The sequence below is a fragment of the Dryobates pubescens genome, chromosome 36, assembly GCF_014839835.1.
Source record: "Dryobates pubescens isolate bDryPub1 chromosome 36, bDryPub1.pri, whole genome shotgun sequence".
Lineage (NCBI taxonomy): Eukaryota > Metazoa > Chordata > Aves > Piciformes > Picidae > Dryobates > Dryobates pubescens.
In genome coordinates this window covers 4,158,275-4,183,956 of record NC_071647.1, presented here as the reverse complement: position 1 = coordinate 4,183,956, position 25,682 = coordinate 4,158,275, and the positions used below count along the sequence as shown (strand labels likewise).

Here is a 25,682-nt window from a genome sequence, read left to right as displayed (position 1 = left end):
GTAGCTGGGGGCTCTGAGCAGCCTGCTCTAGTTGCAGGTGTCCCTGCTGACTGCAAGGGGTTTGGACAGGATGAGCCTGAAAGGTCCCTTCCAACCTAAAGCTTCTATGATGTGTGCCCATGTTGCTGATACCCCACCTTGTGCTTGGGGGGAGCAGAGGGAGCCAGCAACAGTCAGTTACTTGTATTGGTTGTGAAGATGAGGAAGAATTAAGGAGTGTTGCCTTTGAGGCTGGTGAGAGGACTTGAGCACAAGCCCATGAGGAGAGGCTGAGGGAGCTGGGGTTGTTTAGCCTGGAGAAGAGGAGGCTCAGGGGGGACCTTATTGCTGTCTACAACTCCCTGCAGGGAGGTTGTAGCCAGGAGGGGGTTGGTCTCTTTTCCCAGGCAAGCAGCAGCAGAACAAGAGGACACAGTCTCAAGCTGCACCAGGGGAAGTTTAGGCTGGAGGTGAGGAGAAAGTTCTTCCCAGAGAGAGTTGTTAGCCATTGGAATGTGCTGCCCAGGGAGGTGGTGGAGTCCCCATCCCTGGAGGTGTTCAAGAGGGGATTGGATGTGGCACTTGGAGCCATGGTTTAGTCATGAGGTCTGTGGTGCCAGGTTGCACTTGAGGATCTTTGAGGTCTCTGCCAACCTTGGTGATTCTGTGATCCTTTGCTCTGCCTGATGCAGGAGAACTGGCTTGGAAAACCCATCCTGATGGTAATAAAGAAGAAGTAGGTATAAAAAAAATAGATGATTCCTTGCAGCCATACCACAGGACAGGGCTGAAACCTCCAAACTCTTTGAATGTCTGGAGAGATCCTGACTGTGTATTGCTTCTTATTGAAACACTCCATAATTGTGATTTATGTCTTTAATTAAGATGGAATAACTCTGGAATTGATCCCCTCCCCCCCCCCCCCCCAGTTCCTCAACTGTTTGTATTTCAGTCTTGGAAATCTCTTTGTTGTGATACAACATGTCAGAATGTCTAACCTTCCTGCAGTTAAATGGTGGGATTTACAAATATAATTAGAGGGTTAAAGGCATTTAAGGAATAAAGGCACTTTAATGCCATTCAGTTTTTATTGACAGCCCACTAATATCTGCTGCATTCACAGGAAGATTTCTAATGCAATAATGCCAGCAGATGAAAGCTCTGCTGTGGAGAGGCTCAGTGCAGGGCAGATTCCTCAGATGTGCTCTCTGAATGCAGATGGAAAGTTACTGAGCAAATGATGGTCCTCAGCACTCACCCCCAGCTCACTCTGCACAAGCCACACTCCCCTCCTTGCTTTGCAGGGTGTTGTGTGAAGAGAGATGGCAGCAAATAGAACAGAATAGAATAGAATAAACCAGGTTGGAAGAGACCTTCAAGATCATCACGTCCAACCTATTATCCAACAGCACCTAATCAACTAAACCATGCAACCAAGCACCCTATCAAGTCTCCTCTTGAACACCTCCAATGGTGGTGACTCCACCACCTTTAAAAGGAGGCATCTTGGGTTATTCAACAGCTTGAGGGAGGTCCTCCTGCCCCTCTGCTCTGCCCTGGTGAGACCACATCAGAAGTATTGTGTCCAGTTGTGGCTTCCCCAGTTCAAGAAGGACAGGGAACTACTAGAGAGTGTCCAGTGGAGGCTATGAGGATGATGAAGGGACTGGAACATCTGTCTGATGAGGGAAGGCTGAGAGCCCTGGGGCTGTTTAGCCTGGAGAAGAGCAGCCTGAGAGGGGATTTTCTTAGTGCTTGGCAAGAGCTAAAGGGCAGGGGCAAGAAGAAGGGGCCAGTCTCTTTTTCCCTGTGATAGGGTGAGGGGCAGTGGGTACATACAGAACACAGGAGGTTTCACTTAAACATGAGGAGAAACCTCTTTGCTGTGAGGGTGCCAGAGCCCTGGAGCGGACTGCCCGGTGAGGCGATGGAGGCATTCGGAACCCACGTGGATGCAGTGCCCCAGGTGACCCTGCATTGATGGGGGGTTGGGGGGGGTTTGAACTAGGGGATCTCCAGAGGTCCCTATTTGGTTCTATTCCAAAACTTCCTGCATGCTTTCAGTGCTCCAAAAATTGTAACATTGGCAAGAAATAAATTCTCTGTCCTCAGCCAGGTGCTGGAGGCGTTTGCAAGGGCCTTGGTTTTGACCAGTTGAAAGAACTGTGGAGAATGCCCAATCAAGGTCTCAAAGCCTTTCTTCTGTTTCCTTAGGACCTAAGGAATATAGTTTTATTTTTGGTGAAGTAATGCTTGATGAAAATCTTTGTTGATCTGAACATGTTTGGATTTGGTTTCCGTGTGGGCTCAGCTAATAGAAGTTCCATAAGGGTGGCCTTATGTGTGTGGTTTGAGAATCCTTCAGAGGTTTTTGAGCAGGGTCTTTACAATAATGTAGTTGCCATGGAATGGAAATGCTTGGGCAGCTGCATAATTCAGTGTGCAAGCAGAAGCTTGCAGAGCCCAGCAAGAGAGCTGGAAGAAGGGATGTCATCTTGCAGAGTGATGTACAGCAGCCTGTGGTGCAGAGTCAAGGCTTCAGCTGTGCCTGAGCAGAAGGTCAGGGAGACAGCAGCTCAGCAGCCCCTTCCTGCATGCCAGAACAAGCATCCCTTGTAGTGTGCTGAGATTGGAGCTGCATTTGCATGTTGTCCATGCTTGGCTGGCCCTGGTAAGCATTGTGTGCTGGTTAGCAGCTTCTCAGTTTTAGTTGTTTGGGTTGTTTGGGTTTTTTTTTTTCCCCCACAGAAGTGAAAGATTGAAAGCAGGAAGGTAATTGGCAACCCTGAGAAATAAGACAGGATCTCTTCATGAATTTATGGAATGTCTTACAGTTTTATATACAAAATTATTCATCTAAGGCTGTCTGAGCAGTTTCTGTTCAGGTTCTGGAAAGCAGTGTGAATTATGAGTTTAAAGCTATCAATTACTTTTCAGTCTCCTCTTGCAGTAGAATAAAAGGAAACCCTCCTGAACTGGTGGAATGTTGTTCTGCTTTGCTTTGCAGTCCCCAGTTTGAGGTGATCTCAATTGACTTGGATTGTTTTGGTTGGTTTGTTTGTTTGATGGCAAATGGGATGTGTCTGTATTGCCTGCTACTTGCTGTGTCTCAAATGAGGTTTGTAGCCAAATGGATTGCTAAAGCCTGGCACACTGTGATCAGCACAGGCAACAATGTGCTGGTTCCAAAATAGGTGCTCTGCTGTGTTTCAGTAAGTAGCAAGAGAGCTTTCTCCTGGCTCTTGGTTGATGAACTTGTTAGGAGTATGTGATGACAGAGCAAAGGGCTGAGAGCTGAACTCTTGCTTTAGTTGTGGAATCCCTTCATGGGAGTTGTGTTTATGCAGGGATTGGGTTTTAAAGCAACACTGGGGGAGGCTGCAGGGTTGTAGCAGGAGAGCTTGCCAGGTTGAAGGCAAATACTTGGAAGTGACATACTACCTTTTAAATCATGGCCTATATGTGTCAAAGGAAAGTGTTAGCTGCTTCTCTTCTTTGCCCATCTGAAAAGTGATGAGAAGGAAGAGGCAAGTGACCCTGCTTTAGCACAAGGGTTGGAATGCCTCTCTCAGGGGAGGTTTAGGCTGGATGTTAGGAAGAAGCTCTTCATAGAAAGAGTTATTTGCCATTGGAATGTGCTGCCCAGGGGGTTGGTGGAGTCACCATCCCTGGAGATGTTTAGGAAGAGATTTGATGGGCTGCTTGGTGCCATGGTTTACTTGATTAGATAATGTTGGATGATAGATTGGACCCAATGATCTCAAAGGTCTCTTCCAACCTGGTTTTATTCTTTTCTATTCTATTCCAACCCCTCACATTCTGTGACTCTGTGATTTAGGATGATGAACATTAATCTTTTTGTGCTGCTAAAGAGTAGGGGCTGTCTGATAGCTGTGCAAAACATTGTGAGTCTGTTCCTGAGAGGAGTTTATTACAGTTCTGGGCATGCAGCTGGGCAGCACAGAACACAGCAGTGTGCTGAGAAGATCCCACTAAATTCTGTTGTGTTTCTTCTGTCTTTCAGGACTTTCAGTGAATGGAGGAAAACACTTTTTACTAGAGCTTTAACTTGTCTAAAGATATCAAGGTAGGAGAATTTACTATTCTTATTTTTTTTTCCCCTCTGTCACAATTCCATGTTTTGTCATAGTCCTTTAATTGCTTAAATAGAATGGAAGTTGCTCTCTCTTGCTTCTTTGTTAATCTTTGATCACCCAGAATTACAACATAGGGTATGGGCACTGTCTTTATCAGGTTCTAACCTGGTAGTTTTCTGTTCTTAGAGAAAAAGGTGGAACAGCTTTCACCCATTTGACCACCCTCTCTTTTCCTATTGGAGGTGAGCAACAGGAAAACAGATGGCCAATGCTCCTGGGCCCAGGCAATCCCAAGCACAAATGCAGGCTGGGAGAGGAGTGGCTCCAGAGCACTCTGGAGAAGAACTTGGGGGTGTCAGGTGATGACAACTCATCATGAGCCAGAAATGGTTTCTGGGAGCTCAGAAGGCAGCTGTGCGCTGGCAAAGCAGGGAGAGCAGCAGGACAGGGAGGGGATTCTGCCTCTCTGGTCTGCTGAGACCTCTCCTGCAGTGCTGCATCCAGTTCTGGTGCCCCCCAGGGTAAGAAAGACATGCAACTGCTGGAGCAGGCCTGGAGGAGGCCACAAAGATGCTCAGAGGGCTGGAGCACCTCCCATAAGGGGACGGGCTGGGAGAGTTGGAGATGCTCAGCCTGGAGAAGAGATGAAGATCTCAGAGCAGCTTTCTGGTACCTGAAGGGGGTTACAGGGGAGCTGTGGAGGGGCTTTTGACAAGATCATCTAGTTCCAACCCCTGCTGTGAGCAGGGACGCCTCCCACTAGACCAGGCTGCCTCATCCAGCCTGGCCTTGAATGCCTCCAGGGAGGGAGCATCCACAACCTCCTGGGGCAAGCAGTTCCAGTGTCTCACCACCCTCACTGGAAAATTTCTCCCTAATCTCCGGTCTCACTCTCCCCTCTTCAAGTTTCAATCCATCCCCTCTTGTCCTGTCACTAGAGTCCCTTGTAACAAGTCCCTCCCCAGCTCTCCTGTGGGGTTCCCCAGCCCTCTGATCATCCTTGTGGCCTCCTCTGGACCCACTCAGGGGCTAATAAAATTACTGCATTAGTTTAAATTATTACCTATTGTGGGTGCCACAGACAACACTAAAAGCATTGACTGTGAGCTTCTGAAGGTGAGGTGATGGCATTCCTACCTTCTCCTTGCTTAGCATTTCTCTGAGGCAGCGTACCTGTCATTGTATATGGAGAACATGTGTCCCTCATGAATTCAGTCTCCATCACTAACCTAGAATTAGAAACCAGGTTATGCAAAATGATGAAGCTCTGTTCAAAATTAAATTTCCCTCATTTCAAGGTCACCACATCTTCATGTTCTAGAGAGAACTGGTTCTGACTTTTGCCTTTCTTCTAGCGAGTGATTGCATTCCTTCGGTGTTTCTGGCCTCATTTGAAGCAGCTGTTTGGAGTTTCTGGTGTTAAATCATAACATCTGAAGTATGGTTGGAGAACTGTCTGGTTCCCCCCCCCCCCCCCAGTGTAATAAATTCAAACCTTGACCAAGAGGGTTGCAAAGTAATGGGTTAGTATTGTGTGATCAGCAAGCTTATCCTAGCTGAATTGCTGCTGGTTGAGAATGGGAAGGTCAGCTGGATTCGGAGTGAATCATAAGCTGGCTGTCAGTGGTGTCTCTCTCTTAGCAGTCAGGATTTTATTCTTCATCCTTCTTACCAGAAATATGACTGTTCCAGCCAGAATGTTCTAGCAAATGTCTCCTGTTAGTGGAGACAAACCTACACAGTGTGCTGAATGGTGGAGAACTGCACCTTTCTGATGGGATCCATCTGCTGCTGCCTCTCAGCTCCAGAAGCAAATAGCTGCTCCAGCCTGGCACTGTTGCCAGGCTGATCAGCCCCCTGGAAGTGCTCTTTTCCAAGCACAGTACCAGAATGAGCTGTTCCTCAGAGGAAGTTCTGTAGTTTCCCATAATAATAGGAGGGCCTCAAGGATGATGCAAGGGCTGCAGCACCTCTGCCGTGAGGATCAGCTGAGGGTGTTCAGCCTGGAGAAGATTCCAGGGGGACCTTAGAGCTGCCTTCCAATACCTGAAGGGATCCTACAGGAGGGACTTATCCTGAGGGTGTCTAGGGTACAAGGGGGAATGGTTTGAAAGCTGAGGGAGAACAGGGTTGGGCTGGATCTTAAGAAGAAGTTCTTCAGTATGAGAGTGGTAAGACTCTGGAACAGGCTGTCCAGGGAGGTTGTGGCTGCTTCCTCCCTGGGGGTGTTCAAGTCCAGGTTGGATGAGGCCTTGAGCAGCCTGGGCATGTGGAAGGTGTCCCTGCCTGCCTATGGCAGGAGCTTTGGAACTAGATGATCTTTGGGGTTCTTTCCAGCCCAAACCACTCTGTGACTCTATGAATCTCTTCGATATTTGGATGAGGAGAGCCCAGAGGGGATGGGCAGATGGACCTTCAGGTCAGGCCTCCCCCTCATAACCATTAGTGTTCAGCCTTTTAGTAGGGACCATCAACTGAGATTTTTGCTATTCACATTCAGTTCCTTTAAAGCTCAATAGCTTGGAAATCTTTGAGAACCTCTGAAGTGCTTAAGACCCTGTAATTAGTAGGATTTAGTCCTTTCAATTCTTTTTCTTGTTGCTTTTATTCCACCCCCCCCCCCCCCCCCCCAAAGTAGCAGTTCTTGGCATTTGTGCTGGATTGCAGCAATGCTTTTTCCAGCCCTGAAGTTCCTGGAAATATTTAATCTCTCAATTCTGCTCCTTTTGTTTTTCTTTGTGCCTGGACCAAGCTTATAAAATATCCATTTCCTTTGACTTCAGAGTTGTGGTAATTGGTTCTTCACACTTCTGTTGTGAGTCAGAGCTGTTATGGGAGGCAGAGAGTTGAATGCATTTGATTGTCATGAAGTTTGTGGAGCTTCTGACATGTCCTGACAATTATCAGTGATGACATGTGACAGGCCAGCCTTCTTGTGAGTGCTGCTTAACCAGGCTCTTCTGGGCTGCTGGTCCTCATCATCAGGTTGTCTCAAAGCATCCTCTTGAATTTCAGGGCAATTTAAATAAGACTGGAGGTTAAGCTTTGAATAATTTATTTGGGGAGCATGAGAAGTTTCAGTCTCGCAGCTAAGAGCGAATATCTTGAGAGCAGCCTGGAGGAGGATTTGGGGGGTGTCAGATGATGACAAACTCCCCATGACCCACCACAAATGGTCACTGGCAGCCCAGCAGGCAGCTGTGTGCTGAGCTGCATCCAGAGCAGGGAGAGCAGCAGCACAGGGAGGGGATTCTGCCCCTCTGCTCTGCTGGGGCCACACCTGCAGCACTGCTTTCAGTACTGGTGCCCCCACATAAGAAAGACACGAAGCTGTTGGAGCAAGCCCAGAGGAGGCCACAAAGATACTCAGAGGGCTGGAGAACCTCCCCTAAGAGGACAGGCTGGGAGAAGGCTCTGGGGACACCTTAGAGCAGCGATCTAGTACCTGAAAGGGCCTACAGGAGAGCTGGGGAGGGCTTGTAGTGATAGGATGAGGGGCAATGGATTGAAGCTTGAGTAGGTGAGATTTAGTCTGGGGATTTGGAGGAAATTCTTTCTAGTGAGGGTGGTGAGACACTGGAACAGGTTGCCCAGGGAGGTTGTGGCTGCCCCCTCCCTGGAGGTGTCCAAGGCCAGGCTGGATGAGGCCTTGAGCAACCTGGGCTGGTGGGAGGTGTCCCTGCCCATGGCAGGGGGCTTGGAACTGGTTGAGCTTTCAGGTCCCTTCCAACCCAACCCATTCTATGAACAGATTTCTGTGTACAATGTGTTCTACCTGGAGTAAATGCTTGAAGCCTTGAGTTGTGTTGTGTCTCTCACTTTCATTTTTCCAGTTTCTTTCATCTTCTGATAATTAGGTTTGGGAAGCTGTCACTTGTTTTAAACAAGCCCTCGTTACCCACTTCTGTCTGGGGTTGGAATGCTCTTTGAAAACAGTTCACTCATTTGGGAGAGGTTAGATGTTTTTTGTTCCCCAAATGCTAATTTAGCCTTTACATGTTGGTAAATCCTGAAGACTGACATACAGAGAGGCTCTTTTTTTAGTGTCTTACCCTGTCTTGCTCACTAATGTCTTAATTACTAGGTGCACTTCTTACTTTCTACTGTAGTGAGTTCACTTTCCCTCATGCCAAGGGCTAATCTGGTGCTACCAGGAGCTTCTGACGTGGACAAGTTTGAGTAACAAGCTTTTCTGTCAGCTCTCCTGTGAAGTGTGTCCATCAGAGAGCTGGAGCCTGACTGAAAAAAATTGGGCCTGTTCAGCTGGAGAGGAGAAAGACTCCTGGGGGACTGCAGAGCAGCGTTTCAGCTTCTGAAGGGGACCTACAGGAAGGTTGGGGAGAGACTGTTCAGACATGCCTGTAGTGGTAGGATGAGGGGCAGTGGTTTGAAGCTGGATCAGGGGAGGTTTTGGTTGGACACTGGAAGATGGGAAGGCCTGGAACAGGTTGCACAGGGGTGTGGTTGAGGCACCATCCCTGGAGACATTCAAGATCAGACTTGAGATGGCCCCGGGCAGCCTGATCCAGTTGGAGCTGTCCCTGCTGACTGCAGGGGGGTTGGACAAGATGACCTTTGAGGGTCCTTTCCAAGCCAATGCCACCTGTGAATCTTCTGTATAAATAAGAGGGGCGAGTGTCAAGAAGGGGCCAGGCTCTTTTGGATGGTGTCCTGTGACAGGACAAGGGACAGTGGGTAGTGAGGGTGCTGGAGCCCTGGAGCAGGCTGCCCAGAGAGGTGGTGGAGTCTCCTTCTCTAGATACTTCCAAAACCCACCTGAATGCATCCCTGTATGACCTGCCCTAGGTGCTCCTGCTCTGGCAGTGGGGCTGGACTTGATCTCCAGAGGGCCCTTCCAACCCCTAGCATTCTGTGAGTCTGATGATTACTGAGTGTCTGTTTTCACTCCAAGGGCTTTCCTCCTTTTCAGAAAACCACATCAGCAGTGACCCTTTTAAAAGCTCTTCTTTCCATCAGAAGATGAACTAAAGAAATGTGATGCCTCAGGAGGATCTGGGACAGAAGCAGATGAATAAAGGGCTAAGTAGTGGCCTGGCCTTCTTCCTGTTTGTCAGCACAGAAAATTGCCACAGTATGTGTCAGCAGTAAAGGTGCAGGAATTCAGGCTGATCTGATCAGTTTGCTTGTAGAACTTCTATTTCATATTTAGGATCTCAGGTAGTGATAGGACTAGGGGGAATGGAATGAAGCTGGAGGTGGGGAGATTCAGGCTGGATGTGAGGAGGAAGTTCTTCCCCATGAGAGTGGTGAAGCCCTGGAATGGGTTGTCCAGGGAGGTGGTTGGGGTGGCATCCCTGGAGGTGTTTAAGCCCAGGCTGGCTGAGGCTCTGGCCAGCCTGCTCTAGTGTGAGGTGTCCCTGCCCATGGCAGGGGGGTTGGAACTAGATGATCCTTGTGGTCCCTTCCAACCCTGACTGATTCTATGATTCTATATAACTTATTTTCCCTTGGCTTGGTGCTGCCAAGTCCTGATTCCAACTCACAAAACTCTGTTTTATCTTTCATGGTAAAGTCTGATAGAAACAAAGTAGGAAAGAATTGGACTTGATAATCTTAGAGGTCTTTTCAACCTTAATGATTCTATGATTCCTGGCTTGCCTTCTGCACTGAGTGACCAACAGGGCTTTGTCCCAGAGGGCTTTCACATCTGGGTGGGACTGTCCTGCCAGGTGATGTTGTACTGCTGCCACCTGCACCTTGGCAAAGTGTTGTGTGGAGGTGAGATGCTGCAAGAGTTGCACTTCTTGTGCTCTTCTGAGTTTTGAATTGGTTTCTCCCTGAGAGATGTAGGATTTCTCATCGAAATAAACATGCTTTGGTGGAAGTTTTCAACTACTTCTTAGGTAGTTTTGAGAGTTTTTGACTAGGCAGAGTTCATAAACTCCTGCTGAAAACTGTGAAGTAATATTCTGGGAGTAGATTCTGTCTCACAGAGTGAGCTGCTGCCTGAACTGGACAATGAGCTAATGGGATCTCATGGTCTGGCACTGTGTTGTTCTTATGTGGAGGCTTTTACTTCACTTACTTTCCAACCATTAATTCATACACGAAGAGGCAGCTGACAGAATTGGTGAAGCATCTCCAGTCTGGAAGGCTGGGCCTATTGGTTTGGTTGTTTTCCTTTCCAGTTTTATTTGGTTTTTGTTTTTTTAAGCTGTCCTTTTTAGCCATTGAGTTCAAGCTGGGAAGTGGGGATGCCTCTGACTGTGCTCACCAGTCTGCCACTTTGAACTAAGCAAATCTGTGAACATCACTGTGAGGCACAGGCTGCCTACGTGGGCTTGCTGCTAGCTGAGATTTCAAGTCAGGAAAACTGTGAACATGTATAAAGAAATCTGTTTCTTTAAGGTGCTTGGAGGACCCAGAGAGGTTGTGGAATCTCCTCCTCTGGAGGCTTTCAAAACCCCCTTGGATGCATTCCTGTGTGACCTGCCCTAGGTGATCCTTTTTGGGCAGGGGGATGATCTTTTGAGGTCTTTTCCAACCTTAGTATCATAGTATCAGTCAGGGTTGGAAGGGACCACAAGGATCATCCAGTTCCAACCCCCCTGCCATGGGCAGGGACACCTCACACTAGATCAGGCTGGCCAGAGCCTCAGCCAGCCTGGGCTTAAACACCTCCAGTGAGGGGCCTCAACCACCTCCCTGGACAACCCATTCCAGGGCTTCACCATTCCCCCTAGTCCTATCACTACCTGATATCCTGAGCAGTCCCTCTCCAGCCTTCTTGGAGCCCCCTTCAGATACTGGAAGGCCACAATTAGGTCACCTCAGAGCCTTCTCCTCTCCAGACTAAACAGCCCCAACTCCTTCAGTCTGTCCTCACAGGAGAGCAGCTCCAGCCCTCTGCTCCTCCTTGTGGCCCTTCTCTGGACACCTTCCAGCCCCTCCAGATCCCTCTTGTAATAGGGGCTCCAGAACTGAACGCAGAACTCCACCTTATTGATTCTCTGATTGGATGTGGATGATCTCTGGAGGTCCCTTCCAACCTCTACCATTCCACAATTCTGTGGCCAAAATGCTTGCAGCTATTTTGCTTTCTAGAAACAACTTTGGGAATGCTGGCCTTTTACATGAGGATTTGCACTCTGGAGGCAAGGAGGGAACTGGAAACTTAAGAGGGAGATAAAACTCTGAAGCAATGTGCCTTGCACATATGACTTAGGTTGCATTCCCTTAATGCTTTTGTAGTTAAAACCTTGTCCTTCTTGGATAAAAACCCCACAGATTAGAGTTCCTCTCTGAGGGTTATGTATTTAATAACTTCTCATGCCAACTTGCACAAGACTTGACAGCAGTGGCCCTGCAGTGTTTGTACGTCTCACTGGACATCAAACACTTCTTGGAAAATGAGCTTAGCTTTCCTAATCAGCTTCATAGAAAACATCATTTTATTTTGAGTGAGGTGATCCTAAAAGGGGAAAATACTGAGCTCTGGCTGGGTTAGTGGTGGGGTATGGCTTTGATTTTTGAAATTCCCTGTCTGACAGACACTGCCTTTCCCTGGGCAGAGTCCAACAGGATGGCATTCAACAAGTCCAAGTGCTGGGTGCTGCACTTTAGCCACAGCAACCACATGCAGAGCTACAGGCTGGGGGCAGAGTGGCTGACAGCTGCCAAACAGAGAGGGACCTGGGGATGCTGATTGGCAGCTGCCTAAACATGAGCCAGCAGTGTGCCCAGGTGGCCAAGAAGGCCAAGGGCATCCTGGCCTGCATTAGGAATAGTGTGGCCAGCAGGAGCAGGGAGGTCATTCTGCCCCTGGATTCTGCATTGGTTAGGCCACACCTTGAGTCCTGTGTCCAGTTCTGGGTCCCTCAGTTTAGGAAGGACATTGAGAGACTTGAAGGTGTCCAGAGAAGGGCAACAAGGCTGGGGAGGGGTCTGGAGCACAGGCCTGGGAGGAGAGGCTGAGGGAGCTGGGGTTGTTTAGCCTGCAGAAGAGGAGGCTCAGGGGTGACCTCATTGCTCTCTACAACTACCTGAAAGGTGGTTCTAGCCAGGAAGGGGTTGGTCTCTTCTCTCTAGCAACCAGCACCCGAACAAGAGGACACAGTCTCAAGCTGCGCCAGGGGAAGTTTAGGCTGGAGGGGAGGAGAAAGTTCTTCCCAGAGAGAGTTGTTAGCCATTGGAATGTGCTGCCCAGGGAGGTGGTGGAGTCCCCATCCCTGGAGGTGTTCAGGAGGGGATTGGATGTGGCACTTGGTGCCATGGTCTAGTCATGAGGTCTGTGGTGACAGGTTGGACTTGGTGATCTTTGAGGTCTCTTCCAACCTTGGTGATAGTGTGAAATCTCCCCCCAAAAGAAGTAGAAGTAGCTTCTGTGGGCTGGGAGAATGTGTAGCCACCCATAATGTGAAACACTTTTTGCAGCCTGTCTACAAACTCTCTTTTAAAATTAAGAAAACAAAGAAATAGGCCTTAGTCATCCAGGAGGATTTAATGAGATATTGCAGCCTTGTTCCAGCTTAGTGCATGGTGTAAAGTTGCAGCTTGCAGCATCCAGTCTGTTGTAACTGCCCTGCCTTTGTTTTCATTTCTCTTTCTGTTTGTACTGCTGATTTCTCATGCTCCAGGAACTGGTTTTGTTTATTACATTGGAATCTAGCTTTGTTAGAAGTAAAAACATGTGGCAGACTCTTGTCTATACATACACCAGAAAGTTTGGAGCTGCTTTTGGACACGTCTGTGAAGCACCACTGAGCCTGTGAAAACAGAGAGCGTAGAGACAGCACCTTCTTCTTTACCTGCTGGTACTGTTTGGAGACTTTTTAGCTCACTTAATTGTAGAATGGCTTGGATTAAAAGGGACCTTAAAGATCATCTAGTTCCAACCCCACTGCCATGGGCATGGACACCTCCATGCTCAAGGCCTCATCCAGCCTGGTCTTGAACACCTCCCTGGGCAGCCTATTCCAGAGTCTCACCACCCTCACTGTAAAGAATTTCTTCCTAAGATCAAGTCTGAATCTTCCCCTCCTCAAGCTCCAATCCATTCCCTCTCATCCTATCACTCCCAGCCCTTGTCAAAAGTCCCTCCCCAGCTCTCCTGTAGCTCCCTTCAGATACTGAAAGGCTGCTCTGAGGTCTCCCCAGAGCCGACTGTCTCCAGGCTGAACAATGCAAACAGCCTGTCCCCCTAGGGAAGGTTCTCCAGCCCTCTGGTCATCCTTGTTGTCTTCCCTGGACCCACCCCAAGAGTTCAATGTCCTTCTTGTGCTGGGGTCACCAGAATTGAATGCAGTGTTCCACATGGGGTCTTAGGAGAGCAGGTAGAGGGGGTGAATCTCCTCCTGGTGGTGACTCTGCTTTTGAGTATCTTGGTTAGATTGGATGAAGGTAAAAATGCCAGGCTGAATGACAAAGTGTTGTAGCCATTGGTTGCCCAGTTTGATAGCTGTATCCCATAGCAGTGAGGTATAAAGGATCTCCCATCAGCACCACTGCATCTTTAGCTTCTGCTGACACAGCTGTGTGCAAGATGGGAGAAGAGAATGAACCTGGGCTGTGAGATGTGGTGAGGAGTTGGGGGTGTGAAAAAAAGCCTGATCCAGCTCCTCCTAATGCTGTAATTCCATTTGCTATTTAATCCTCCTAATTCCATGAACTAATATGACCAGCAGAACTTTTAATTTCCAGCACTTGTTCTTCAGTATTAGTTCTGGCTTAGTGTTGGCTAAACAGGGGAAGAGCTGTGACCACGTTTGCTCCAAGCCACTAAATGATGTGGTGTTGCACGCAAAAGAAAACCAGCAGTTGATTTGGGTGACCTGCTGATTCTGCCACTCTGTGTTCTGAAAACCTTCACTCATCAGGAGATAAATTTAGTGAATATTTACACTGTGTCTGCAAGAAACCATGGCTTGAGCTGATGCTAAACTGTGTCTATTACCCTAAAGGCTTTTCTTTCCACCTCCTCTCTGTGTAGGTCACTGAAAACCTAGCCGTGCTCTGAGGCTTCTAGGTGAGCTCTGAAATGCAGAATTAATCCTTGGGGCATCCCATAGCTGGTAACTTGGAGTCTTATTGCAAGTCATCAGTTCTTTCTCTGCTCCATGGTTCTTTAGGCCAGATCCATGTAGGTCCCACATATGCCCTACACAGCCTGAATTCAGTCCCGGTAGGAGCACAGCAGTTGCTGGCATGAGATCTTCCTTGGACATGGGGCACTGGATAGTGGGGGCAGGTGAGTTGGTTGGGTAGAGCAGCTCTGTGCTCTGTTACCTGGCTACAGAAGGGATAAATTCTTGCTCAGTTATCTTCCCCTTCACTCCATGCTTCACTGTTGCAGCTGCACTTCCAGATCATAGAATGGCTTAGCTTGGAAGGGACCTCAGTGCTCATCTACTAGGACCTCACTCATGTTCCAGCATCCATAACATTGTGAGTTTGGTTGCCTCTTCTTTACATTTAATGTCCACTTCATCTTTTCTCCTGGTGCTGTACATGCAGGAATTTATAATGGTAGACTGTAGAAGAAGGTAAACCCAGAAGTTTTCTTGCTCTGGTGCAAGCTGGAGCATAACAGCCAGCTAAAGAACCTGAGCAAACAGAATTGCCATTTAAGGCAGTTGTGTTTGTGTCCAGATGGGGACCTTTTGGTTCTGTAGCAGTGGAATGCTTCGAAGAGGGGCCTGAGCTTTGTTCAGGAGCCCAGGGAATAAGCTGAAATCCCAGCTCTTTGGGCTTTGATGCCTTTATGCAGGGCCTCAGAAAGACACCAGATGATACTCCAGCAGTTCATAGATGCAAAGGAAATACCAGTGCTGTGTTCTCTGTTTAATATTCATGTGTGCATACAGCCATATGGGCAGGCAAACATACCCCAGAATCTGTCTGTGGAATCTAGTGAGTGAGTGGAGTCTCCTGAAAGTCACAGAGCCAGAGAACTGTTTTGGTTGGAGAAGGCCTCTAAGATTGTTGAGTCCAACCATCAAGCCAGCACCACTGTGGCCACTAAACCATGTCCTCAAGTGCCGTGGCTACGGGTTTCTCCAACACCTGCAGGGATGGTGGCTCCACCACCTCCCTGGGCAGCCTGTGCCAATCCCTGACCACCCTTGCAGCAAAGAAATTGTTCCTAATCTCCAACCTAACCCTCCCCTGGCACAAATTCAGGCCATTTCCTCTCATTCTCTCACTTGTTACTAGGGAGAAGAGTCCAACCCCACCTCGCTGTGACCTTCTGTCAGGGGGTTGTAGAGAGCAGTAAGGTCTCCCCTTAGCCTCCTCTCATCCAAACTAAATGACCCCAGTTCCTGCAGCTGCTCCTTTCCAGCCCTGGACTCTAGACCCTTCCCCAGCTTCATTGCCCTTCTCTGGACCTGCTCCAGCCCCTCAGTGTCCTTCTTGCAGTGAGGGGCCCAAAACTGAACCCAGTATTGGAGGTGTGGCCTCACCAGTGCTAGGAAGTGCTGAGGTGAAGTCATCTGTGCACACTTGGTGGTGTTAGGTGTGGGGTCAGAGTTTTACTGCCTTGCCATGTCAGTATCTCTCGGTGAGGCCTATCAAAAGGGCTTTTATTGCCTTTAAATCTACATAAAGCTCTTTGAACTGGGCATTACTCTATTAATATACTCAATAATGTTAGATAAATGTGAAGAAACTCAAGGTTGCTTTTATTGGGCATCCTCCAAGGAGAACCTGGTACTGTGTTGCAGGGAAAATACTCAGCATCCCTTTCTGTAAGGTGAATGTGGTGTTACCTGGTAACTATGGGGTGTTAGGTGTACAATGGAAGGAAGGCTCTGCTTTATTGTCTGTCTTGATCAAAGACTCCTCCTTATTCTTTTGGTCTGCTTAGGAGCTGCTTTTGTTGTTGCTGTTTTGATGATTTACCACCTTTAATAAGAGGCTGTTCCACCAGAGCCAAGCTGTCAGTGTCTGGTGAACCCAGAAGCTCATTCTTTTATTTTTAACAGCACACAGACAACTTCTCTTCTTTTTTTTTTTGCCAGCCATATAGAGCAAGGAAAACATATGGAGAATGTTTCTGGTTTGATTCTTTCTTTTCTTTTTCTCCCATCAGTTAACTCTGGGTTTTGAGTGGCTTCCCTCCTCATGACAATTTATTCAACGCACAGAAGAATTTGACAGTCAGCTAGCCCAGGAGGGAAAGGCAACAGCTTTTGTAGGCTGTGGGCTGTTGTCAGCAAGATTGACTTTGTCTGAGCAACCTGAAGGGGGGGAGTAACTCCTCCTGATGGGTTTGGCTTTCATAGCGCTGGGAGGGGAGGCAGAAGTTGCTAATTGCTGCCTTTCACACCTCAGCAGGGTCGTGTGGGCAAATTGTTTGACAAAACCCAGTGGGTCCACGGCAGCTGTGCTGGAATTCAGCTGTCCTGGAGGTAGCCAGGGTGAAGGAAAGCAGCCAGAATGGTTGGGCTTTGTGGGGAAGCCCTACGAGGAGAGGATAAGGGAGCTGGGATTGTTTAGCCTAGAGAAGAGGAGGCTCAGGGGAGACCTTATTGCTCTCTACAACTCCCTGAAGGGAGGTTGTAGCCAGGTGGGGGTTGGTCTCTTCTCCCAGGCAATCAGCACAAGAACAAGAGGACACAGTCTCAAGCTGCACCAGGGGAAGTTTAGGCTGGAGGTGAGGAGAAAGTTCTTCCTGGAAAGAGAGATCGGCCATTGGGATGTGCTGCCCAGGGAGGTGGTGGAGTCCCCATCCCTGGAGGTGTTGAAGAGGGGATTGGATGTGGCACTTGGTGCCATGGTTTAGTAGTCATGAGGTCTGTGGTGACAGGTTGGACTTGATGCTCTCTGGGGTCTTTTCCAACCTGATTGATTCTATGTTGATTTCTCCTGTCAGGAAATGGATTGGCAGAGCAGTTTTCCATCGTTCCAAGTTGCTGCCTTGCGTTCAGCACTTGCTTACCCTTTCTCTGTAAGCTTTTCCTGTTGGCCAAATGGAAGCCTTGATTTTTTTATTTTTGTTTTCCCACTTCTGTTGTTCTTTTCCTTTGCACAGCTTTTGGGATACACCAAGTGGAGAACAGCATCACCATGTTTCGAAACAGTCTCAAGATGCTTCTGACGGGAGGGAAGTCGAACCGCAAAAACAGGTCCAGTGGTAAGTAGAAGTCAGCCCCTCCTGCATGGCTTTTGTTGGAAAGACTCTTTCATTTCAGGTGTCTTTTGGTCTTCCTGGGTCTCTTCTCTCTTTTTTTTATGATGTATGCAGCTGACTCAAAACCTCACCATAGGGAGTTTTAATGCTTAACATTCAAATGCTTGTATCTATTTATGTAAAACATATGGAAACCACAGCCTGGTTTTATTGGGGAGATCAGATTGGGGGTTGGGGAGTGGGGGGAGAGGAATATAGTTCTACATAATCCTGTAGTAAACTAGCATCGAGGTTCATGTTCCCATTATGGAAATTGGGAAAATGAAGTTGGTGGGGTGAGTTTTTTTCACCCTGTAAATGACTCTGACAACTTGTGGCAGTGAAATCTTCACTGCAGACAGCACCAATTGCCTCGCTGCTTAAACAGGAGGGAGAGAGAGGAATGGGAAAGGATGGAATTAAGGAGGAACTGCCCAAATTTAGTCTCTCTTTTTGTTTGTTGTTTTTTTTTCCCCCACCATGCCAGGAGAAGAGTTTTACAGTTTGAACCAGTTAGTGCTGGTTCTTATGGCCTGGCCTGTGTGGGCCAGGAAAGGAGGCTGGGAGAGATTGTTAATTGTGCAGCAAAACATTACAACAATATTGATACACTTTAAAAATGGTTTCATTTAACTTTTCTATTTATTCCCAAAAATGGAGTACTGGCAGCAGAAGAGCTTTTAATTAGATCTTTTATTCCACCCCCCCACCCCCACTTTTCTTCTTAAAGCCATCTGGCAGCACATTTGGAATATTTTTGGGATCCAGTGTTTATTTGTGCTTGTGTGTAAATAGTGCATATGTATATTCCATGGGAAACCACAAGTGAAGATGCAGCTAGATAGGATGGTGATAAAATTGAGGCTGTTTTCCCTTGATTGAGACAAGTCAAGCTGTATTTCTCATATTGCCACACTACCCCACCCCCCCTTTGTTATATCTCAATACCTGGAATATTATTTGGGGCAGGGGAGTTGTCTTTTTCAGCTTTGCTCAGTCCTCGAGTTGCCTGGCAGCAGCACTGACTTGGTTTTCCTCCTTGGACATCAGTAATCTGTTAGAGTCTGGTTCCTGATGAGAGTCCCACTTTGGGTTGGTTGATCCTGAAGATACTTGTCATGAGAAGTTCAAGCAGTGCAGCATGGCTGCTGCCTTGCTTGTGTCAGTTGCTGTAACTGGTGTTAGTGGGTAAAATAAGAGTCTGGGTTTGCAGGCACCCTCAGCAATTCCATCCTGAGGTTGTGCCTCTCCTGAAGGGGATTTCCTCTTCTGAAGATTTCCTTTCCTTAACTCCTCAGTTTGTTTTCTGTAGCAGGAATGGTTAATGGGAGGGATAAATAGCCAGGTTTGGGACAGACAAATGAGCAGATGGCTCTGTCCCCTTGTGGCTTTATCTCTGAAGCATCACGTTCTCAGCTTTAGGCCCAGGCAAGAACATGTCCTCTGATGATGCTGACAACCTGTGGAAGACTGCACATGGTCTTGAACTGGGCTTGCTCTGCAAAGGCTTTTCTATGGCAGATGCTCCATTGCCAGTATTCATTCCTTCTGACTTGTCTCCCAAAGTAAGAGTCACACAGATTCACAGATTGCATTGGCTTGGAAGGAACCCTCAAAGGTCATCTTGTCCAGCCCCTGTGCTGTGAGCAGGGATACCTCCAAGGTCTGATCTTGAATGTCTCCATGCATGGGGCCTGGGGTTGAAAGAGGCCTCCAGAGATCAAGTCCAACCCCCCTGCCAAAGCAGAGTCACCAAGGGCAGGTCACACAAGAATGCATCCAGGTGGGTTTTGAGTCTCCAGAGAAGGAGGCTCCACAATCTGGGAAGCCTGCTCCAGGGCTCCAGCACCCTTACAATAAAAGCTTCTCTCCTCATGTTGAGGTTGATCCTCCTGTGTTCCAGCTTGTACCCACTGTTCCTTGCCCTGTCACTGGGCACCACCACAGAGCCTGACACCTTCATCCTGACAGCCCTCATACTTACAGGAATTGAACAAATCCCCTCTCAGCCTTCTCTTCTCCAGACCAAACAGCCCCAGGTCTCACAGTCTTTTTTCACAGCAAAGATGTTCAGGTTGCTTTAACATCCTCATAGCCTCCACTGGCCCCTCTCCAGAAGCTTCCCGGGTGGTTTTGGGGCTCTGAAGCTGTTTGGTCACAGGACAGTGTGAACTGTGGGGGTAGAGGCAGGTAGAGACTCCAACACTGAGCTGCCCCCACCTCTGGGCATGGGGAACAAACCCAAAATGAGATGTTCTGTGCTGTGAAAGGGATCTGTTAGAGGTTTCAGCTCTGCTGTGATTCACCTTCCATGTAATGATTTTCAGTGAGGTGGGGAGGTGGCAGCCCACTCAAGGTGTCTCTGGAGCGTGTGGGTTGGGGTGAAATTGCAGTGTCTGTGTCTCCATTTCCTACACTCCAGTCGTTTTGCATTCCAGCCTGGCACTCAAGCTTTGAAGCAGGGTTAAGGGGATGGTGGTTTTTCACCCTGCTCTTGGGGAGTGCAGGTGAGCACACTGGCCCCTGAAATGCCTTTTCTCTGCAGGAGCACAGCAAACAGAGTCAGGGAAGTCAGGCTAATGAACCCTGCATGTGTGATGTGGTTTGGGTAATTCTTTGTGATTAAAAAAACCACTGGCAGTCAGTGGTAACAGGAAAATGCCTTTTATTATTCCTCCCTCAGAAACTCCTGAGCAACTTCTCTGAAGCACTGTGGTTAGAATTTATTGTGCCTCAGCTGGGGTGGGTTGGGGTTTGGTTTTTTGTTGGTTGTTGTTCCCCCTCCCCCCCCCCCCCCCCCCCCCTTTGGTACTTCTGTTGGTGTTGTGGTTCAGGAGCACCCAAAATATTTATGAGAGAAGAACACTAATTACATCTGTGTGAATGTACAGCAATGCCAATTAAAAGAAATGAATTTCTCCTGCACCATCAGATTGTGTAATCTCCTGTGGTTCATTCTGTCTGTGTGTGTGCTGCTAGGCTTTGCTGCTGTATGCAGCACAGCTCTCTGAATGGGTATCTCTGCACATGTTTAATCTCTTGCCTTAACAAAAGTTCTCTTGTGACTCAAGGGCACTGAAGATACTTGACTGTAATGCCTTGAGGACACATTATGGTTGCCACTGGATTTTGATGAGGCTGGTTTTACTTCTGTCATAAATGGATGGTCTACCAGACAGCAGTGTCTGCAAAGCTGAAATCTGATCTGGATGGAGTTAAATACTGCTTTTATTTTTCCTTCCTAAATTAACTTAAGAGATACACAGGTGTCTGTGCTTTCTGACAGGAGTTTCTATACAGGGCTAAATTTACTTAGGAAATCTTTGATTTAAAACATCAGAGAGCTGTGCTTTGTTCCATGCTTTCACTCCCTCTGGGTGAAGGTCCAGCATGATTGTTGTGGCCAGCAGCCCTATGGTTAGGACAGGCAGTTGCCTTCAAGCCTCCTGTCTGATGCTGCTGATGTCAGAAGTGGTTCTGATGCTTCTTTCCCCAAAATTCAGCCCTTCCAGGGCAGTTCTCTTTTCTGGATCCAGGAACTGTAAGAGCCTCTCTTGTTTTTAGTTGTTTTACCAAAGTTCTATCTGTTTATCAGTTTTACCTGGTCTAGTAGAAGGTCTGCTGGAGGTGTTCAAGGTCAGGTTGGATGAGGCCTTGAGCAACCTGGGCTAGGTGGAGGTGTCCCTGCCCATGGCAGGGAGGTTGGAACTGTATGATCTTCAAGGACTCTTCCAAGCCAAACCATTCTATGAATCTGTGACAAACCTGTCTCATATTTATCTGCAGTTACCTGGCTTACACTAAGCATCCATTGTTTCATTAGTTTACCCCAAATCAAGCCACTAATACATTCATCCCAGTATTGTGTTAGTAAAATAAGCCCCTGTGATGGATCCAGTCTTTCCACCTCCTAGAATTATCTTCTTATAGAATCACAGAATGGGTTGGGTTGGAAGGGACCTTCAAGATCATCCAGTTCCAAGCCCCTCTGCCATGGGCAGGGACAGGTTGCTCAAGGTCTCATCCAGCCTGGCCTTGAACACCTCCAGGGAGGGGACATCCACAGCCTCCCTGGGCAACCTGTGCCAGTCTCTCCCCACCCTCACTGCTAAGAATTTCTTCCTAATCTCCAGTCTCACTCTTCCCTCTTCAAGCTTCAATCCATCCCTTCTCATTCTTGTTTCTTTTCCAGAAGCAGATGGACTGTTTCCTTCTTGAGTTATTGCATCAAATTAATCCCACTGTAAGAGTTCAGATTCCCTTTAGAACCTCATAAAATTCAGCTGCAAAACTCTGCCTTTTATGTGGGTTTCTATTTCCCTTCACTTTGTGAGGTGCAAGTCCAGGAATTTGTGTCCTCTGTTGCTAAGCAGAGGCTGAGATAGATTCTTAAAGTGCTCCTTGTCTCTTTTTTCCATGTTAAATTTATCTGAGGCATGTAATCCCTTATAAACTGCCCCAAAGGGTCTGTTACTTTCTTCTGAGTTAGTTAGCAATTGTATTTTACTTGTTCTTAACTGATAATGCAGACAAGTTTTATCTCCAGCTGACCAGCTAGGAGCCTGCCTGGCATGCAGAGTGCTCTTGGTGTAGAGTTTTTAAAAGCTGTTCTTCCCTGATTCACAGGAGAGCCAATTACTTCCAAGGCCTCTTGGAACCTCCCACTTTATATTCATAGAATCCTTAGAACAGCTCAGCTTAGAGGGGACCTCAGAGATTATCTACTCCAATCTCCCTGCCATGGGCAGGGACACCTCAACTAGACTTGTTTGCTCAAGGCCTCATCCAGCCTGGCCTTGAATACCTCTAGGGAAGAGGCATCCACAACCTCCCTGGGCAATCTTATCCTGTGTCTCACCACTCTCATACCGAAGAGCTTCTTCCTCAGCTCAGTATAACCCTGTTCTCTCTCAGCTTCAAACCATTCCCCCTTGTTCTGTCTGTAGATGCCCTCATGAGAAGTCCCTCTGCAGCCTTCCTGCAGGATCCCTTCAGGTCTTGGAAGGCAGCTCTGAGGTCCCCATGGAGTCTTCTCTTCTCCACACTGAACACCCTCAGCCTGTGCTCACAGCAGAGCTGCTCCAGCCCCCTTGGGTCACCTTTGTGGCCTCCTCTGGACTCACTCCAACATTTCTGTGTCATTCTTATGCTGGGCACACCAGAACTGGAGGCAGGATTGCAGGTGAGGTCTCAGAAGAGCAGAGACAAGGGACAGAATCCCCTCTTCTGCCCTGCTGGCAGATGCAGCCTAGAATGCAATTTGCTTTCTGGGCTGCAAGTTTCAATTTCAGGACCAAAAGAGCTGCTATCAAATGCTCTTTTTTGAGCCTTGCCTACCTAAGAGGCATTTCTGTGAAGGTCTCATCGCTGCCTTGCCACAACTCTCTGCAGTTTCTTATCTCTCTGATTTCTTTGGGAAGTCTTATGTGTAATTTTTACCCTAGAAGAGTTTTGGAAAGGTCACAGATGCTTGTTGGATTCAGCTTCCAAAAGGAATTGCTGAGAGATGAGACCTGCCTGGTGGGTGCTGGAGATGCTGGGATAACAATTGAAGAAAGTATTAGACCTGAGATATTAAATGACCTGCCAGCCTTGTGTTGTGGTACTGAATACTGAATGTATCTGTGTGTTGGAGGTATTCCTTCCAAATAACAACACTTCAGACCATTTTCTTCCACAAAATGTGCTATTTTGGTCATAAATCCAGTTTTAACCAAGTCTGAAGGATGATGTCAGTTCCACAACTGCTCTTGCTCTACAGGGAGGTCTTGGCCTTGGAAGTTTACAAACAATAAACTCGACCCTTCCTGGAGGTTTGTTTTTCATTTCTGTAATGTAGGTTTTTTTTCTTCTTAAGAGGGAACTCTACCAGGAGGAGACCTGTGTGTGCACAAGCACACAAGGCTCTGAGCAACCTGATCTGGTGGAGGATGTCCCTGCTTGCTGCCAGGGGGTTTGGACTAGATGACCTTTGGAGGTCCCTTCCAATCCAAACCATTCTATGACTCTCTGATCTGTCTTCTTTGTAAGGCTGGAGAGGGACTGTTCACCAGGGTGTCTAGACACAGGACAAGAGGAATGGCTTTAAGCAGAGCTCTTCCTCCCTGGAGCTGTTTAAGGCCAGGCTGGTTGAGGCCTTGAGCCAAGCTTAACTGAGGTGTCCCTGCTCGTAGCAAGGAGGTTGGAGTAGATGATGTCTGAGGTCCCTTCTAGCCTGAGCTGTTGTATATTTTGGGTTTTATTTTTATGAGGGAATTGGGAAAAATTCCATCTTTCCTATTGGCTGATTTCTATGATGGAGCGGCAGCTCACTGTCTTCAAATTTCTGTGGCTGAGGCTTAAAAGTTGGGGACATGGAAGTTTTTCTTTTCCTCACGTTCTGCCAGTAACAATATTTGAAAGGCAGGACCTGTGTATCAGGTCTCTTACTGTTATCACAGCATCACTAAGGTTGGAAGAGACCTCAAAGATCGAGTCCAACCTGTCACCACAGACCTCATGACTAGACCATGGCACCAAGTGCTACATCCAATCCCCTCTTGAACCCCTCCAGGTGCAGTTCTTGTTTGGTTCCCTCTTTTTCCTCACAGTAGCCTGTCTCAGAGCTTGGAATGTCCACTTTTCCCCCCCCCCCTCTTCTCAGACAAAATGACAGAAAGGACCTTCAGCCTCTGTCCCATTTGTCCTAAAGGTTACATTATGAACTCATGCACATGGGTCTAAGGAGGTGAGAGAAGGGTGCTTAATATTTCTCAAGTGCTGATTGCTCAGTTTTGTTCCAAATAGCTGAAACAAGAGAGAATCCATGCCCTGAGCATTGCCAGGGGTATCTGCTGGGTGCAAGTTCTTTTCCTCCTGCTGTTTTTCCCTTTCTAGAGACTCTCTTTATCAGTGCCTCTACCAATAGTCCTTTTTCCTCAGTCATCCACATTTTCTTTTGCAGACATATTGCTGCTTGCTGGTTTGTATCCAAGATTTATCTCTAGGTCAGTGAGCCCATTCTAAAGTTCTTTTATATCAGCTTTAATCCTTCTCAAACCTTTCCCTTCATTAGCGATTCTACAGATCTGATTGCTGAGATTAATTCACCCAAGTCCCTGCTAATAGCAGGGCCTGATTTGTCCTCCTGCTTCAGCTCTGAATGCTGCTCCCATTTCAGCAGCCATCTCCCCTTCTGCTCTCCTCCTGTGTTGTTCTCAGCTCCTTAACCTCCAGAGAGTTTTGTCTAGGGAAGAGCAAAAGGCTTTTTATATCTGTGCTTTATGTGGGCATCCATCCTGCAGACAAGGGGGTGGATCTTTGCAGTGGAAGGGGTCAGGGAGTGCTTGTATTTGCAGGTTGTGGCATTGCCCCCTCCAAGCTCAGCCCTTAGGCCCTGGTTGTCTCCACTGACACCACACCATCACCCACCTTTGCTCATTCCAAACTCATCCAAAGCCTTCACTGGGCGTGCTTGGGGCAGAGCTGCCAGGAGCTCCAGCAACAATGGTTGGCCTTTATGGTTTGTGTGGAATACTTGCAGTGCCTGAGCAGAGCTCATGGGATTCTGTGGTCTACTCTAGAAGCTTTAGTTTCATGTAGGGATGAAGGAAGGGGTTCTGGGATGGATGTCTGGGGCTGGGAGTGTGGCTGTGGAAGCTGGTTTTGTTTCTAACTGGAGAAGGGAGCTTGGAAGGAAAAAGGGAAACGTGATTCATAGATTCATGGAATGGTTTGAGCTGGAAGGGACCTTATAGATCATCTAACTTCAACTCCTCTGCCATGGGCAGGGCCACCTTCCACTGGACCAGGCTGCTCAAGCCCCATTCCCATCTGCAGAGCCAGGTGCTTCGTCCCTGGAGGCCACTAGGCTGCTCAAACACGATTTATAACTTCAGAAATGTTTCTGTGTTGGCTTTTCCCACTGACCTTCTTGTCTGGAACTGGCTTTAAAGAAGTCTTCATCATTTTTCCCAGACCAAGGCTGAGACTGTGAAGCCTGAATTTCCCCAGGCCCCCACTTTGCCCTCAGATGGGTGCAAGGCTTGCCTTTTCCCAGTGCCCAGGGGCTTTATCATAGTATCAGTCAGGGTTGGAAGGGACCACAAGGATCATCTAGTTCCAACCCCCCTGCCATGGGCAGGGACACCTCGCACTAGGTCAGGCTGGCCAGAGCCTCATCCAGCCTGGGCTTAAACACCTCCAGGGATGGGGCCTCAACCACCTCATGCTTCTGGGCACATACCTTCCAGCTTCCTACATTCTCTTGTGAAGATATGGAGATGCCAGCAGCAAGCTCTGGTGGAAAGCATCTGGAGAATGACTGGGGAGCTCCAATTCATAACAGCTTATTACAGCTTTCATATCACACTATCTGCACTGATATTTTTTTTTGTGTGTGTGTGAAGAGGCTGTTCAAAAGCTCTTTAATGGTTTATTAGCAGTTATCAGTAGAGTAAAAAGCCAGTTGTGCTCTTTAAGCAGCGTTCAGCAGTTGG

The 25,682-nt window shown here is 47.8% G+C and overlaps 1 protein-coding gene across 5 annotated transcripts in view; it reads left to right on the top strand.

The window, feature by feature from the left end:
* The window catches only part of TANC2 (tetratricopeptide repeat, ankyrin repeat and coiled-coil containing 2), a 300,071-nt gene that overhangs the window by 38,992 nt on the left and 235,397 nt on the right, over window positions 1-25,682 (top strand). For all 5 annotated transcript variants that reach the window (XM_054176994.1, XM_054176995.1, XM_054176993.1 and 2 more), the window contains exons 2-3: window positions 4,004-4,066; window positions 17,068-17,169. In XM_054176994.1, coding sequence (XP_054032969.1) covers window positions 17,103-17,169 — 67 coding nt within the window. In that variant the 5' untranslated portion in view covers window positions 4,004-4,066; window positions 17,068-17,102. The remainder of the gene's footprint in view (window positions 1-4,003; window positions 4,067-17,067; window positions 17,170-25,682) is intronic.